The sequence below is a fragment of the Bos mutus genome, chromosome 14 (genome assembly GCF_027580195.1).
Source record: "Bos mutus isolate GX-2022 chromosome 14, NWIPB_WYAK_1.1, whole genome shotgun sequence".
NCBI classification, from domain to species: domain Eukaryota; kingdom Metazoa; phylum Chordata; class Mammalia; order Artiodactyla; family Bovidae; genus Bos; species Bos mutus.
In genome coordinates, this window is record NC_091630.1 from 15,910,918 (window position 1) to 15,926,948 (window position 16,031).

Here is a 16,031-nt window from a genome sequence, read left to right on the forward strand (position 1 = left end):
TATGTAAAAGAAGAAAGCCATTTTCACAGATGAACGTAACTGTAAAGATCCTAAACAAAATACCTCATCTTGAATTTGAGTGTATGAAATATGTTATAAATATGTATGTTGACCAAGGTGAATTTATCTAGGAATGAGAGTTGGTTCTATACTATAAAAAACTCATTACTATGGGTGTATTTTACCATTATTAGCAAACTAAGTGAGAAAAATCGTATGATGATCTCATTGTAGTTGTTGCTAAGTTGTGTCTGACTCTTGGGACCTCACGGATTGTAGCCCACCAAGCTCTTCTGTTCTAGGCAAGAATACTGGTGGGGGTTGTTCAGTTGCTCAGTCATGTCCGACTCTTTGCGACCCCATGACTGCAGCATGCCAAGCTTCTCTGACCTTCACTATTTCCCAGAGTTTGTGCAAACTCATGTCCATTGAGCCACTGATGTCATCTAACAATCTCATCCTCTGTCGTCCCCTTCTCCTGTCTTCAATCTTTGCTAGCATCAGGGTCTTTTCCAGAGTTGGCTCTTTGCATGAGGTGGCCAAAGTATTAGAGTTTTAGCTTCATTATCAGTCCTTTCAATGACTATTCGTGGTTGATTTCTTTTAGGATTGATTGGTTTTATCTCTAGTCTTCTCCAGCACCAGTTTGAAAGCATCAGTTCTTCAGGCTTAGCATTCTTTATGGTCCAACTCTCACATCTGTACATGACTACTGGAAAAACCATAGCTTTGACTCTACAAACCTTTGTCAACAAAGTGATGTCTTTGCTTTTTAATATCCTGTCTAGATTTGTCATGGCGTTCCTTCCAAGGAGCAAGTGTCTTTTAATTTCCTGGCTGCAGTCATCGTCCACAGTGATTTTGGAGCCCAAGAAAATAATCTGTCATGGTTTCCACTTTTTCCCCTTTTATTTGCCAAGAAGTGATGGGACTAGAGGCCATGGTCTTAAGTTTTTTTTTTTTTTTCTTAATGTTGAATAGTGCTTATGACATTCCTTTGAAAAGGTGCAATTATTATCTTTCAGCAAACTGAGACTTAAAATAGGTTAAATAATTAGCTGAAGGTCATAGAGCTAATAAGTGGTAGATCTGGGCCTTGAAGCCTGTTGGAATTACTCAAAAGTCTGTGGTCTCAAAACTGCTCTTCAGAAGTGCTTCTAACATTATCTTTTGGTGACAAACTTTACAAATTAGCAAGACATTTCTAAGACAACTTGAAACAAATAGGTATATGTAAAATGTTACATGTGTAAGTAAGAATGTTACAGCACCCTGATATGATAATTTTGTGGAGCAATGGTTAAATCACCTAAGGTATATCTACACAAAAGAAGAGTCTGCAACAGCTTTAAAAATGAGGTGGATCAGTATGTGTCTATATGGAAAACCTTCAAGACAAGAAAGCAATCTGCAGAATAATATAGACAGTAAAGCTCCATTTATATAAATAAGTCAAAACCAACCTAGATGATCAAGTATGTAATGGATATAAAACTATCTGCTGGTTACACTCAGAATCCTCAGCAGTGGTGGTCTTTGGGGAGGTTAAGTGCAATCGACAGTGAGTGAAGGGAACTTTTAACTTCTCAAATCTATAAAATTCTGTGTTGGAATTTATTCTACAACAGGAGGTATTCATGTAGTAGTTTCTATGTGAAAAGACTTCAAAGAACAAACAAAATGGTTACACAGAGCCTTTACAACAGTGTAAAAATGTAAAGTCAGGAGTAAACTGAGAAAAAAAATAGTGGGAGTTTAAACCTCATGGTTTCTTCACTTTTATTTAGGTAATGTAATTTAATGCATACATTAAACTGTTAAAAAAATCAGTAAATGGAATCACACCAAGGAAAATCTGCATGCTATTTCCACTAGAAAAATATTATCTATATAAAATTTGGTCCAGTTTCTTCTCCTTTATCTCTGCCATTCAAATTTAAATACTTTAATTTTATTCAAGCAAAAATCACATATCTGACATAATAAAATACTTCACATCATTAAATTAATAGGGTTTAGTTGAATTAGGTGTGCTCATCTTTCCTATGTTACTTCTCTACTTTTATTCTTCTGAGTTAACTCAGTAAGGCATGTCTGTTTTCCCACATCCAGCAATACAAGTGTTACAGAAGTATAATTTGTAACATTAGTAACTAGATTCATCATTAATCTTCAATTCATGTTGTTTCCCTTATTATATGGTATTTCCATATTTCTAGATATTTCAATCTTACACTTTCCAACAAGGATTAAGCCATTAGTTTAAAAATACTATTAAATTTCCAGACTAAATAACACTTGGCCCACTTAGAGTGATGCTGTCGTGAGAGGTCCTTGCACAGCTATTGCTTCGATCTCAACACGGCCTCCCTGTTGGGAAAATAACACAGATTAGGAGAGCATCATAATGTCTACTGAAAACATATGCATTTTTAACATTAAACTTTTCAAAGAAGGAAAGGAGGGGGCACATTCACCAAGAATCACTAAGAAAAGGCTAGGCTACCGTGCCCAGCATGTTCATTTATGTTAGCTTGTGTGATTCCCCTAGCAGCTCTGTTATCAGGGTTCTCTCAGTGCAGAGGATGATACACTGAAGCTTAGAAAGGTTGTTTAACCCATCCCAGAACACAAAGCCAAATGGCAGAGGTTCAAACCCATGTCTTATGTCAAGTTCAGAGCTCCTTCTATCTCATTCTGCATCTTAATAAATTTGATAATACTGATCATTCCAAGTAACAGTCAAAGCAACAAAAATACCATTCACAGAAGCTAAATTTCTTTGGTGCAAAATTTCCAGAAGTCCATGAGAATTGCTTCTTTATAGGTAGAAATATAGTGCTGCTAAGGGGCATAGGAAGTGCTTCTAGTTCAATTAGAAAACCAAAGTAAGAACGGTAAGAAATCTACGAGCCATTGTTTTTCAGATGATTTTTCCTAATGGAAAGCTTAGTGTTGTCTTGGGCGACACCATGCAGCTTGTTGGATCTTAGTTCCCCAACCAAGGATCAAACCCGAGCCCTCGGCAGTGAAAGCGCGGAGTCCCAACCACTGGACCGCCAGGGCATTTCCTAGATATTTTATTATACAATAGAAAATTAAAATTTTAACTGTAGAACTCACAGACCTGGCTCAATTTATAGTTGTTAAGTAACAGTAAAACAATACAGTGGCTGTTTTACTTCTCATAGTTTAAGTAAAATGATTCTGTTGTATTCACATTCATGTGTGGCCTTGATTTTTTCTTTTTTTAAAGATTTATTTATTATTTTTAGCTGTGCTGGGTCTTCACTGCTGCAAGGGCTTTTTGCTAGTAGTGACGAGTATGGGCTGCTCTCTAGTTGCGGTGCACGGGCTTTTCATGGCGGTGATTTCTCTTGTCGTGGAGCACAGTATCTAGGCACGTGGGCTCAGTAGTTTTGGCACACGGATATAGCTGCCCCGTGGCATGTAGGATCTTCCCAGACCAGCGACTGAACGCATGTCCTCTGCATTGCCAGTGGACTCTTACCATTAGGTCACCAGGGAAGCTTGTAGCCTTGATTTTTAATTTTCTTAATTTTTAAGACAAATGTGTACTTACTTTGGGCAAAGCAGCAACCTGGTAAGCAGCTCTTGCAGGAAAACTACTCTGGAAATCTAATTTAAAAGAATTTCATTTTAGTTTTTTCAGATACTATATTGTAATTCAACACTGCAGGATCAAGAATCTGGTAAGTAATTCAGATCTATGTCAGTTCTTAGATACAAGCCAACATTGGAAAAAAGAAGCTCATGTTCATATTTGTTTGACAAAATACTTTGCCATGAGTCCCACAATATTTAATATTCTTAAAAATAGCTTTCTGGGAAAAAAATGAAAATATACACTCTTGCTTACATGCTGTATTAACTCATTTAAAATTCCAACCTTACAAGATGTTTTCCACATTTAGGATATGAGGAAACCAAGGCACAGAAATATTAACTAACCAGTTAATGGTTCTGAGAGAGCAGGACAGATAGTGGCTAGACCTCATCACAGCAATAATAAATGCAGTCATGTCTTGAAAAATGATTAGGAGAGTACAGAAAACCTGAGAAGGATGTAATAAAATTAAGCTTAAGGAAAAAGGATTTGTCTGGTTGTGCTATGTTTTTCTAGGGAATGCAATAGAAATAACTTGGATCTTTTTCAAGGGGACACACTTTGTGTTTCTAATCAGCTATTAATTCTTTCAGGACAGGATCTATGACCATTTCTTTAACCTCGCCCAACATTCTTAATGTATTGTTGTTGTTTAGCTGCTAAGTCGTGACCCCATGGACTGTAGCTCACCAGGCTCCTCTGTCCATGGGATTTCCCAGGCAAGAATACTGGAGTGGATTGCCATTTCCTTCTCTAGAGGATGTTCCAGACCCAGAGATCAAACCCACCTCTCCTGCATTTGTATGCGGATTCTTTACCACTGAGCCACCAGGAAAGCCCTTCTTAATTTATAATGGACACTTATTAAGGTTAATATATATCTTTTTAAAATGTTTATTTATTTGGCTATGTTGGGTCTTAGTTGCAGTGCATGGGCTTAGCTGCCCTTCAGGATGTGGAATCTTCTGGGACCAGGGATTGAACTCACATCCCCTGCACTGCCAGGTGGGTTCTTTACCCCTGGGCCATCAGGGAAGTCCAGTAGATACACTTCTCTTTAAAATGCAAAATAGTAATAAAGCCAAATAACTTACATTGTTTGTAGATGTCGTTGACAGTACTGAAGTCATTTATATCAGCCAGCAAAACAGTTGCTTTTACCACTAGGAGATATATACATTGTCATTAGGTTTGTTTAGTTATTTGGTCTGATCTAAAACATTACTTAGAAAAATGGTAGTGATGAAATAAAATTCACATTTTAAGGCAAGACAATAAAAATGTTAACATAAAATTTCTTTTCTCTGCCAATTTAGTCCTCCTGCCTCCCCTCTAGTGTGCAGTGGGTGTCTTCATAGAGCATTAGCCAGACCTCTTCAACAACAGAAATACCTGTTCAACCATAAAGTTCAATTCTTCTTTTGCTGGTGCTGGCCATGCAACTCCCTAGACCATAACATAACTTACTTATGAGCTTATTCATGTCACTAGCTATATTACCTGTGTTCTATTTTGCAAGATTGTTTCTTGCATTATCAAACGTGACCAAGTCTCCAGTAAAAATAACTAGATGACGTGAAATTATTGACCTAAAATACCGTTCTTCAAGATCGATGATTATAATAGTTGTACTCTAGATATAGGAAGCCGCAACAAGAGAGACTTGTTTCCTGGCTTCTGGCTACTATTAACAGAGCTTTAGTCCACTAACAGCACACTGAGTGACATATCAACTAAGTCCTCACCTGACTTGGCAATGATTGAAATTAAGATCAAAAGGGAGCATCCAATTCTATAAGAATCAAGTCATAGCCACTGTAGTCGCTGACCTACAATACATCCTGAAAGGAATTCAGGAAGAAGATCAGGATAAGGCACTTCGTGCTCTAGGGAAACTGGCAGAACCGGCCCCCAGATAGATATTTTTTGGAGAAAATGTTATGAATCTAGTTTTACATATGTTTCCATACCTAGCACTAAAACCATTAACTTAGCTATCTGTTCCTCACGAATAGTACTAACCTTCTGCCAAGATTTGGGCCAGGTCATGTATATACTGGCCTCTCCCCTTACCTCTTCAGAATAGTCCTCAGAGCTTTCTGAAAGACTGTCTGCCAGGTATCAGTCTCAGGTTGGGTCAAATAAAATGTTCCATTTTTTCCCTTAGATTGACTAACTGATTAATTTTTTACTGATATTATGTATATGGCTCTAGATCCACTATATTAATTTTTCATTGGTATTGTGTCTATGGGACTGAAACTCAGCCAACTTCAAACAACAAAAGATACAGCAGGACATATTATTAGATGCCATTTGTTCTTTAAAAAGACCAAAGAAATATCAAAAAGAAATGTGAAATAATTTCAAGTTGCTCACCATTCGTGAAGTCACAGCCTGCTGCTTTCAGAATTTCACCTATGTTTGTAAGAGCCTGTGAACCAAGGCAAGAAAGCCCTTAGGCACTAATGTTACATCGAAGATTTAACTCAATTCAGTTAACCATCTTTTACTAATACTTCCTATGTTGCAGAAAAATCTTCCTTTTCTAGGAAATTCACTCTTCATAAGCCACCTCTATACAAGTAAACTGCCTCTTGGCTTTCTTTGATGGAGTGAATCTTTCTGAAATATAGTGAGAATTTGTCTCTTTTTGTGAGGAGAAAGACTGAAGTCTCTTCCTCAATGCTAGAATTGTGAAATTCTCAATGTCAACTAAGCTAAAACAGAAATAACTACTTGGGCTCCTAATTCTGTATCACTTTCAGGAAAAGTATGAGCTAGTAAGCATTTAAACCTGTTTTCTTTGAAGCAATATTTTTAAAGAGGTTGTTTCCTTTTTCTTAAAAAACAATTATTAGTAAATTTTGTGTATGTTTGACACTTCAGCCTTTGGAAAAACATTAGTTTTTCACTCTGTCCTTAATTTATTGTTTTTCCAATTCACTCTTCCACTTTGGTCACATTATAGTAGTTGATGATTTTAAAAAATTTAACCTTCTAAATGGGTTATACATGGATATGGCAAAAAATTGAAAACCTACAAAAAACATATACAGTGAAAAGATGTCTTTCACCCTCACTCTCCCTCCCGAGCTTCCTTCATCAAAGGCAACAACTAGAAAACTGTTTCCAGTTTCTTGTATATCCTTCCAGAGACAGCCAATGCCTACACCAGCATAAATGTATATATCCTTAGACAGAGAGACACACACGGTAACTTATTGTGCAAGCTGTTCTGTATCTTGGTTTTATTATATAACAATTTATCTGGAAGATATTTCCATATCAATTTAGCTGTACAGATCTAGCAGGATTTCTTTAGCTAGTTCCTCATGATGCACATTTTAGGTTATTTTCTACCTTTGGACATCACAAATGACTCAGTGAATGTACTAAATGATAATTTAATTCTATTTATTGGATTAGAATTATACTCCCATCCTTACTAATATTTTTAGAAAACATACTGCATACTGCATGTAACCTTTGATATTTCTCTCTCTCTAACAAACATTGATTTTTACTTCTGTGGTGGTGGATTATTTTTACGGTCACTGGCCTAAAAAAATTTCCCAACTCATGCGGAAGTGGCAAGATGTTTTCACAATTCACAATTGCTTTCACAATTTCCTTCTCATTTCACTGAAATATAACTTGAGATATAACACTGCATTAGTTTTAGGTAAATAACATGATGATTTAATACATGTATGTATTGTGAAATGATTACCACAGTAAATTTAGTTAATACCCAATAATTCAGGTTTAAAGTCACCTTGGCAGGTAAAAATTTTTTTTTTTTTTTTAGGTTGTTAAATGATTCATCACATTTAGAACTTTCTATTGATGTAAAACTGTTTTATGTCAATAAGTCAACAGATAACTTAAAAAGCATCTATCTGATAATCTCTGTAAAATAAATGAGCCAAATGGATTCTTAATATTCCTCAATATGATGAAAAAGAAGTAGAAAAGGGAACTTCAAATGTGGAAAATGACTCACCTGTTTAGCCTCTTCTGCCACCCCTCCTGGCACAAGCTGTCCACTTGCAGGGTCCATGCCTAGTTGTCCTGAAATGTAAATGGTCCTGTCGACTAACACAGCCTGACTGCAAAGAACAGAAATCCAAAATGTGTAAAATATAAAATGTAAAACTCAATGCTAAGAGATTTCTTTGCTAAGATACAAAAAGTACAAAATACAAAATAGTAATCGGACTTCATGGAAATTAAAACCTTTTGTTTATTGAAAGTCATCTTTAAGAAAATGGAAACCCAAGTCACAAATTGGGAGAAAATATTTGTGAAACGCTTATTTAACAATGGATTTGTATTCAGAATATATAAAGAACTCTTATATAATTCAATAATATAAAGACAGACAACCCAGCAAAATACTGGACAAATGATCTGAACAGACACCTCGTAAAAGAAGACATACAAAGAGTGAAGGAGTAATGCAAACCAAAGCCACTCCACCATACCACTACACACAATAAGGCATGACTGATAATAAGCATGGATGAGGATGTGGAGAAAATGGAATCTTCATACTTTGTTGGTGGGTACGCAAAATAGTACACACACTTTGGAAAGTAGTTGGGAGTTTCTTAAAAACTAAACAGGGAATTCTCTGGGTCTGGTAGTTAGGACTTGGCACTTTCACTCCAGGGGCTGGGTTCAATTCCTGGTCAGGGAACTAAGATCCCATAACCGACAAAAGAAAGCACTGCCAAGCACTCAAGAAAATAAGTAATGAGACAAGGTTAATCATTGCTGAAGGGTCAAGAAGGATACATGGCTTACTTTCCGAACTGATCATTTTTGTAGTAACTAAATATTAGAATTAGTAACAAGACCACAGGGAAAAGCATAAGCTACACTGAGACCTGAAAGAGAGCCAAACAAATCAACTTTCAGTTCAGTTCAGTCGCTCAGTCGTGTCCAACTCTTTGCGACCCTGTGAACTGCAGCATGCCAGGCCTCCCTGTCCATCACCAACTCCCGGAGTTCACTCAAACTCACGTCCATCAAGTCGGTGATGCCATCCAGCCATCTCATCCTCTGTCGTCCCCTTCTCCTCCTGCCCCCAATCCTTCCCAGCATCAGTCTTTTCCAATGAGTCAACTCTTCGCATGAGGTGGCCAAAGTACTGGAGTTTTAGCTTTAGCATCATTCCTTCCAAAGAACACCCAGGGCTGATCTCCTTCAGAATGGACTGTTTGGATCTCCTTGCAGTCCAAGGGACACTCAAGAGTCTTTTCCAACATCACAGTTCAAAAGCATCAATTCTTCGGTGCTCAGCTTTCTTCACAGTACAACTCTCACATCCATACATGACCACTGGAAAAACCATAGCCTTGACGGACCTTTGTTGGCAAAGTAATGTCTCTGCTTTTGATATGCTATCTAGGTTGGACGTAACTTTCCTTTCAAGGAGTAAGTGTCTTTTAATTTCATGGCTGCAATCACCATCTGCAGTGATTTTGGAGCCCAAAAAAATAAAGTCTGACACTGTTTCCACTGTTTCCCCATCTATTTGCCATGAAGTGATGGGACCAGATGCCATGATCTTCGTTTTCTGAATGTTGAGCTCTAGGCCAACTTTTTCACTCTCCTCTTTCACTTTCATCAAGAGGCTTTTTAGTTCCTGTTCATTTTTGCAATTAATTCTCTCTTAGATAAAAAGTCCCACCATTGTTTCTAAACATAAAATCTACCATTTTAACCATTTTAAAGTACACATTTCAATGGCATTAAATGTTTAGAAAATTTTTGATAGAGACCTTAACTTCACTTTAAATTTAGAAGTAAAATCTGTTTTACCCCATTTCACGGTTATTCAGAAAATAAGATACTTTCATTTCTAATGTCCTACTTCCCTATATTTTGTTCAACATACTCCCAACTTTCCTCTTTTATTTCATGACGTCTCCCCTCATATCTTTTTTCCTTTATAACTTTAAATACAATTGGTAATTTTATAAACACAATTGGTATTGAGTCTCTCGGTGCATAGCCTGGTATGGTTCAGTTCCAGTGGGCACAGTGAACCCCGAGGCCCGCAGCAGCTCTAACCTGGACTAGCGGCTGCCGTCTATGGGGTCGCACAGAGTCGGACACGACTGAAGCGACTCAGCAGTACCAGCAGCAGCCCAAGCCCCAAACCCCCACCCCACACGCCCCGAGTGCCCGCCCCGGGGTCGCCACCCCAGACGCCTCGAGTCCTTCTCGGCTCCCACAGCCCTCCTGTACCTGTAGGGACCAATGGCCGCGGGGGCTTTCGCGGTGCTGATTATCTTTCTGACCAGAGACGACATGGTTAAACCCTTTTCCCTTGCTGCCCCTCGGAAACAACTACGCAGAACTCGGTTCTTGCTCGCTCTTCACCTGACCAGCCGGGGCCAGAATCGCTGCTTTAAAGCTTGGCCGGGGATTCGCTCGGCATTCTGGGAGTTGTAGTCTCCGTGCGACTCCGGGCCACGTGGAGGTCGCGGTCACACCGGCGCATGCGCACTCCAGTTCGCTCTCCGCGCCCTGCGCGTCGGTGGCTGTGGCAGAACCTTGTCATCCGGACTAGGTGGGGAGTCCTGGTTTCTTCACACCGGGCGTCTGGCAGGTAGGTCGTGAGGGGCTGGCGTCCTCCAGGGATCGCGACTGTGAGAGAGAGTGTGTGGCCTCCCACTGCGGGTGCCCAGTACTGGCCGGGCTCCTCTTGGATTGTCCTCGCACCCAACTATAACCTACTCTTCTTCCCTTGCTGCTAGCGCTGGGGCCCTTCTTTCCGCTTGGCACCTCCTACTTTTATCAGAGAACTGGGGTCACGTCTTGGTGGGTGTCAAGCCAAAAAAAAAAAAAAACACGAAACAAAAGGACTCAATGAAGCCAAAGATCAGAAGGAAGGATTTATTACTTGCTTCAAGTGAGGAGAATACCGGGGATCTTTCCCAAAGCAGTGTCTCCCCAGCAGAAAATCCGGGACCTTTTAAGCTAAAGTAAGTTAAGTCGCTTGAGTCGTGTCCGACTCTTTTGCGACCCCTTGGACTGTAGCCTGCCAGGCTCCTCCGTCCGTGGGGATTTTCCAGGCAAGAATACTGGAGTGGGTTGCCATTTCCTTCTCCAGGTTTTAAGCTAGGAATACATGCATATTCATGAAGGGGCTCCAGCGGAAGGCAGTTCAGCATAGACTTGTGGCAAAGGTCAACAGAGTTTTAGTTTTAGTGGAAGAGACGGGGTTGGGGGAGGGGGTCATAAGAAAGGTCAGCATCATCATCCCAGTTGATCTGATGATTGAGTGCCCGAGGGGGTTCAAATTCTGCAAAACAGCTGGAGAAAATGTTTCAGGCTACTCTTGGTCATGGAACTAGAAATGGGAGTTTACAACTGATTTTTATTACTGGTACTTCTCCTGCCTGATAATAGTTGTTTTTTAGGTCCCTTTCAGCTGCTCAGTCAGTGTCCTACTCTCTTTGAAACCCCATGGACTGTAGCCTACCAGGCTCCTTTGTTCATGGGATTTCCTAGGCAGAAATCCTGCATGGGCTGCCATTTCCTGCTGCAGGGGATCTTAAGATCGTTTTTTAAGGTCCATTAAGATCATTATTACTGAGCCATGCTGTTCAGGGACAAGCCTTGTGGCCAGGCTTCGATCACAAAATGGCTTAGGCAAGAAATGGCTTCTCTAATGCCAAGAAAGCCTTGCCTGGTTGTTTTTCTGGGGACCCCCTACTTTATCTGTTTACACTTCAGCCCCTGTGATCTTGAGCCCACTCTGTCTGTCATTTCTCTGCATTGCCCCACCAGGCAGAGGCTCTCCTAGGACTGGGCTTGCACTCTCTAAAGGAATAAGATGGGTAATTCGGAGAACCTTGGGGAGACTTGGCACTGTTCACCTCCTCCCTGCCCCCTCATGCTTCCTCCTCTGGAGAGCCCCTCGAGATTTACAAGATGTCTCTGCAGAAGCCTAGTGACTGGCATCTGATTTCAAGTAGGAGATTATTGATCTCGGTGCAGCAAATGGCCCCAGAGCTGTTCTCTTGGCAGATATTCAGTCATGCAGTATCAGAAGCAGTGGTACTTGGCTAAATATTTTTTACTGTTAAAATATGCATTATAGGCACGTTTCACTTCTTATTTTACGCATGCACATGCATATTCAACAGATATATATATTGAGCCCCTGCTTTGTGCAAGACACTCTGCTAGGTCCTGGAGATGCGGCAGTGAAAAAGACTGGCAAAAATCCCTGTCCTCCCCTGCTTCTGAAACAGAATCCTCTGTTTTCCACCTCATTTTGTTCTACATACTGTGGGGTTTTGGCTTTCCAACTCTGACTCGAGAACCTTCAGAGCTTTTTCATTGGTTTAGAGTTTTTGCCTCCAAGCCTTGCCTACTCAGTTTTGTCCTCTCCTGCTGTCTCTTTCCACTCTAGTTATCCAGAGTCCTCACTCCTGAAGTCATGAAGCAGATTCTTAAATACTTTCTTCCCTAAGTTCCGACTAATGAAATCTTATGTTCTCATTGACTTTTCTTGTAGATTCACACTTTTTCTTTCGCTTATCCTGTTTCCTATTGTGCTGTACTGCAAAATTTAGTCTTTTAAAATAAAAAAATTTTTCTTTTTTAGTTCATTTTAGACCCCTGTGTTGTGTGTTAGTTGCTGCTGGGGCTTTTCTCTAGTTGCAGCGGCTACTTGAGTTGCGGTGCGCAGGCGTCCCACTGCAGTGGCTTCTCTTGTTGCAGAGCACAGGCTCTAGGGCACACAGTCTCAGTAGCTGCAGCTCCTGGGCTCTAGAGCACGGGCTCAGGAATTGTGGTGCAGGGGCTTAGCTGCTCCTCGGCATGTGGGATCTTCCTGGATCAGGGATCAAACCCAGGTGTCTTGCATTGGCAGGAGGATTCTTTACCATTGAGCGACCAGAGAAGCCCTTTCATCTTTTACTATATGTGATCTTATTCTCTAACTGTTTTTAAGAATGGTGAATAGAGCCAGACTGCCTGGTTTGAATCCCCGCACAATCACAAGCTGAGTTTCACCTCTCTGTGCTTCAGTTTTTTCATTTATGAAATGAGGGTAGTGCTAGTACTTCCCTCACAGGGTTGTAAGAATAAGTAAGTAAGTATGAGTTAAGGCATGGGGAATAGGGCCTGACACACAAAGTTCTCAATAAATATTGGTGCTTAAGATGAGTAATTCTTTAAGGAAAGAGGCCACACCCATGTGCTACTTTGGTATATACACAACCCAAAGCTATTAACCACATATAGGTACCCCCCAAGCTTATTAAATTTGATTAAACTGGATAATTAGGAGGTGTTTTTAATTTACAAAACACTTCACCATATGATTTTTAAATAGGCACTCTCTTGAAGCATTACAGATAATTAAACTTGAGTAGTATTGGAGAAGACTCTTGAGAGTCCCTTGGACTACAAGGAGATCAAACCAGTCAATCCTAAAAGAAATCAGTTCTGAATATTCATTGGAAGGACTGATGTTGAAGCTGAAACTCTAATACTTTGGCCACCTGATGCAAAGAACTGACACATTGGAAAAGACCCTAATGCTGGGAAAGATTGAAGTCAGGAGGAGAAGGGGATGACAGAGGATGAGATGGTTGGATGGCATCACCGACTTGATGGACATGAGTTTGAGCAAGCTCTGGGAATTGGTGGTGGACAGGGAAGCCTGGCGTGCTACAGACCATGGGGTCGCAAAGAGTTGGACACAACTGAGCAACTGAACTGAAGTAAACTGGAAATATTAATATTTCTTGTGAAACAGCATGCCTGTGTTCATTAGGCAGATTTTATTAAGTCTGAGTCACCAGTTTTTTAGGGTAAAATAAGTCAGAGATCATCTGTTTAATTCCCTGGTTTTCAAACCAGATTCTACTCTACCAAAGGTTGTATCTGATCAGCCAGGGGATAATATGCTGGATGGGAAAATATGACATGTTCAATTTATTTGAATTATTTGAGAGAATATTTGAGAGAAAACACTTTTATAAAGCCTGACACATACTTAGTGCTCATTGAAGTTTTGACTAAAATGGCTATGAAAACAAAACTGTGACTGTTGGGAATATGTAAAATTCACGTGAATGTTAAAGGTAATGTTAAAGGAATGTTAAAATTCCTGCTGGAAGCTATTTTAAACTAAATCCTCAGGCTTCATAAGGATGTATTCTACATTCATTCTCTTCTAGCATCAGAACTGTTTGAGATTCCTTGCTAGTTCAATCTGCTCATTTTCTACTCTCAAACCTAAGCTCAGAGATATGATTTCTGGTTCCTAAATTTGTTGTCCCAGCCAGGGCTCCCAGGTAGTGATGTGTTTTACTGGTTAAGTTCTGATTCAAGCATGTGGACTGAACTGTTTTGTAGGATAATTTTGAATGGTTCTTAATACAGTCAGACCTTCACTAGTCAGTGAGTTTTGCAGAGCTCTGTTTACTTACTACATATTTTTAAGTTTGGAAAATATTTTGGAGTGTAGATCAAGTTGTTTTTCATGTAAGTGAAAACAGAATGGAGTGAGAAAGTGAAATGAGATACATTTCTGTGACTTCATTTTTTATTTAAGAGTAAGAGTTACCATTAACTGAGCCCTTAGTTTATGCAGAGCCCCATGCATTGTGTTGGGTACATTACCTTACAACCATTTGTAGATTATTCCCATTTATAGAAAGGGGGACCGAAGCTCAAAGAGGGAAAATCATTTTCCTAAGATTATATGACTAAAAAGTGTTACGGAAGATATTTGAATCCAGGTCTTTCTCACTCTGAAGTAAAGGCTCTTAAACACTCTGCCACATAGATTACTCTTGATTTTTATGAAGTATTGAATTGGAAAGAAGATAAGTGAATTTAATTCAATGGCACTCATCGGGTGTGGTGCAAATCCTGATGTGAATTTTGAAAGTTTGTGCAGGTGGTCAGCATAGTGATTGGGGTAACACTGCTGCCATTTACTAGACAGGGATCAGGGGTGTTAGCTGTCCTGCAGTGTACGATACCTGACTCTGCTTTGTGTAAAGTAGTGGCTGGATGGATTTAATATGTACTGAGTTTTCCAGGAATACAATAAAAAGGCAAGATTGAACTTTAAAAGTAGGATTTGTACTTTACCAAAGAGTGTTTACGAGTTTAGGGAACCACGTCGCCAGTGGCATTACTGCCCTAACAGGTACTAGTATACACCTGCATCTCTGCCTTCGTGGTTGTCGAGGGCGTGTAATTCTATGTATCAGATCAGATCAGTCGCTCAGTCGTGTCCGACTCTTTGCGACCCCATGAATCATAGGTGTGAGTAAAGGCTAGTATTAAAACATTTAAATGCTTGGAGAATAGCTTGGTCGTGGCTGCACTGAGCCTTCCGGCCTCCTAGTGTCTCCTTCCTGCAGGACGCTTCCCTCCCTACAGTCAGCAAGGAAAGAGTTAATGCCTGCCCTGTGGGGGCTTCTAGGCTCCGCTCCGCTCCAGCTCTGCAGATCGTGCCCATGCCTCTGTTGGCGCCTGTGTCTGTGATTATCCCCCTGGGTTAAACATACCTCTGTTTCATAATGTCATCTAGTTATGTGAAATACTTACATACAGAAAAGAAATATTATTTTAGTTACTTTTGGGCTTCCCTTGTGGCTCGGCTGGTAAAGAACCCGCCTGCAATGCGGGAGACCTGGGTTCGATCCCTGGCTTGGGAAGAGCCCCTGGAGAAGAGAAAGGCTACCCACTCCAGTATTCTGGCCTGGAGAATTCCATGAACTATGGTCCATGGGGTTACAAAGAGTCGGACACAACTGAGCGACTTTCACTTCACTAATTACTTTTAGTTCTCCCCTACATCACAATGAGGGCACATATTGTAGGACTTGTTTTGATAAAAGTTATGTGTCTAGTAGGTTATGTAATTAATGAATTTCATTTAAAATAGAAGACAGGTGTTTCAAGCTCTTCAGTAAAAGAAAGGGGCATTGAATTTGAGAGCTGAGAACCGCTGTGGAATCAAGCTCCACTAGGTTTTGTCCCTGTGTCTTCTTACTTCAAATTGAAATCTTTTGCAGTTCTAAAGGTACAGCTGGCCTCATCTCAGTAGTAGAAATGAAAATGTTAGTAATTTGTGTTCAGTTTTTGGTGAGGGTGTCATATTGGAATAGTGTATTTCGTTTTTCACTGATTCACGTGGCTCTTGTTTCACTTAATTTTGATAAACTGTTTTAGCTAACTAAATTTTTTTACAAGGGCACAGGGATCTTATCTTCATTTTTCATCCTGCCAACAAACTTTATGCAGTGTCAACCCTGGTACGTGACTTGATTATTTGACAGTACAACACAGTTATTTTTTTCTGTTGAATTAAAAGTTTTTGGTATTAATGCTAGTCCCTCTGGTTATAAATCCC

General features: G+C 39.9%; 2 protein-coding genes across 2 annotated transcripts in view; one reads left to right on the forward strand and one right to left on the reverse strand.

Annotated features, from left to right (window-relative positions):
- Nucleotides 1-1,765: 1,765 nt before the first annotated feature.
- On the reverse strand, nt 1,766-10,086 carry RIDA (reactive intermediate imine deaminase A homolog). The gene is made up of 6 exons (XM_005904380.3): nt 9,887-10,086; nt 7,635-7,740; nt 6,008-6,062; nt 4,723-4,791; nt 3,584-3,639; nt 1,766-2,370 (listed from the first exon to the last, which is right to left on the reverse strand). Exons 1-6 carry the CDS (start codon nt 9,949-9,951, stop codon nt 2,308-2,310), a joined length of 414 nt encoding a protein of 137 aa, XP_005904442.1. The 5' UTR covers nt 9,952-10,086; the 3' UTR covers nt 1,766-2,307.
- A 63-nt stretch (nt 10,087-10,149) lies between these two features.
- The window catches only part of POP1 (POP1 homolog, ribonuclease P/MRP subunit), a 36,837-nt gene continuing 30,955 nt past the window's right edge, over nt 10,150-16,031 (forward strand). The window contains exon 1 of the mRNA XM_005904381.2: nt 10,150-10,250. The gene's annotated coding sequence lies outside the window, so the exon portion shown is untranslated. The remainder of the gene's footprint in view (nt 10,251-16,031) is intronic.

Bases quoted from the DNA above. Each gene is read 5' to 3' on its own strand.
- RIDA (XM_005904380.3), bottom strand. From the start codon at position 9,951: ATGTCGTCTCTGGTCAGAAAGATAATCAGCACCGCGAAAGCCCCCGCG. The intron at 7,741-9,886 runs GTACAGGAGGGC...TGTTCTTTGCAG, and splicing joins GCGGCCATTGGTCCCTACAG to TCAGGCTGTGTTAGTCGACA. The intron at 2,371-3,583 runs GTAAGTACACAT...TTTTCCCAACAG, and splicing joins AGGTTGCTGCTTTGCCCAAA to GGAGGCCGTGTTGAGATCGA.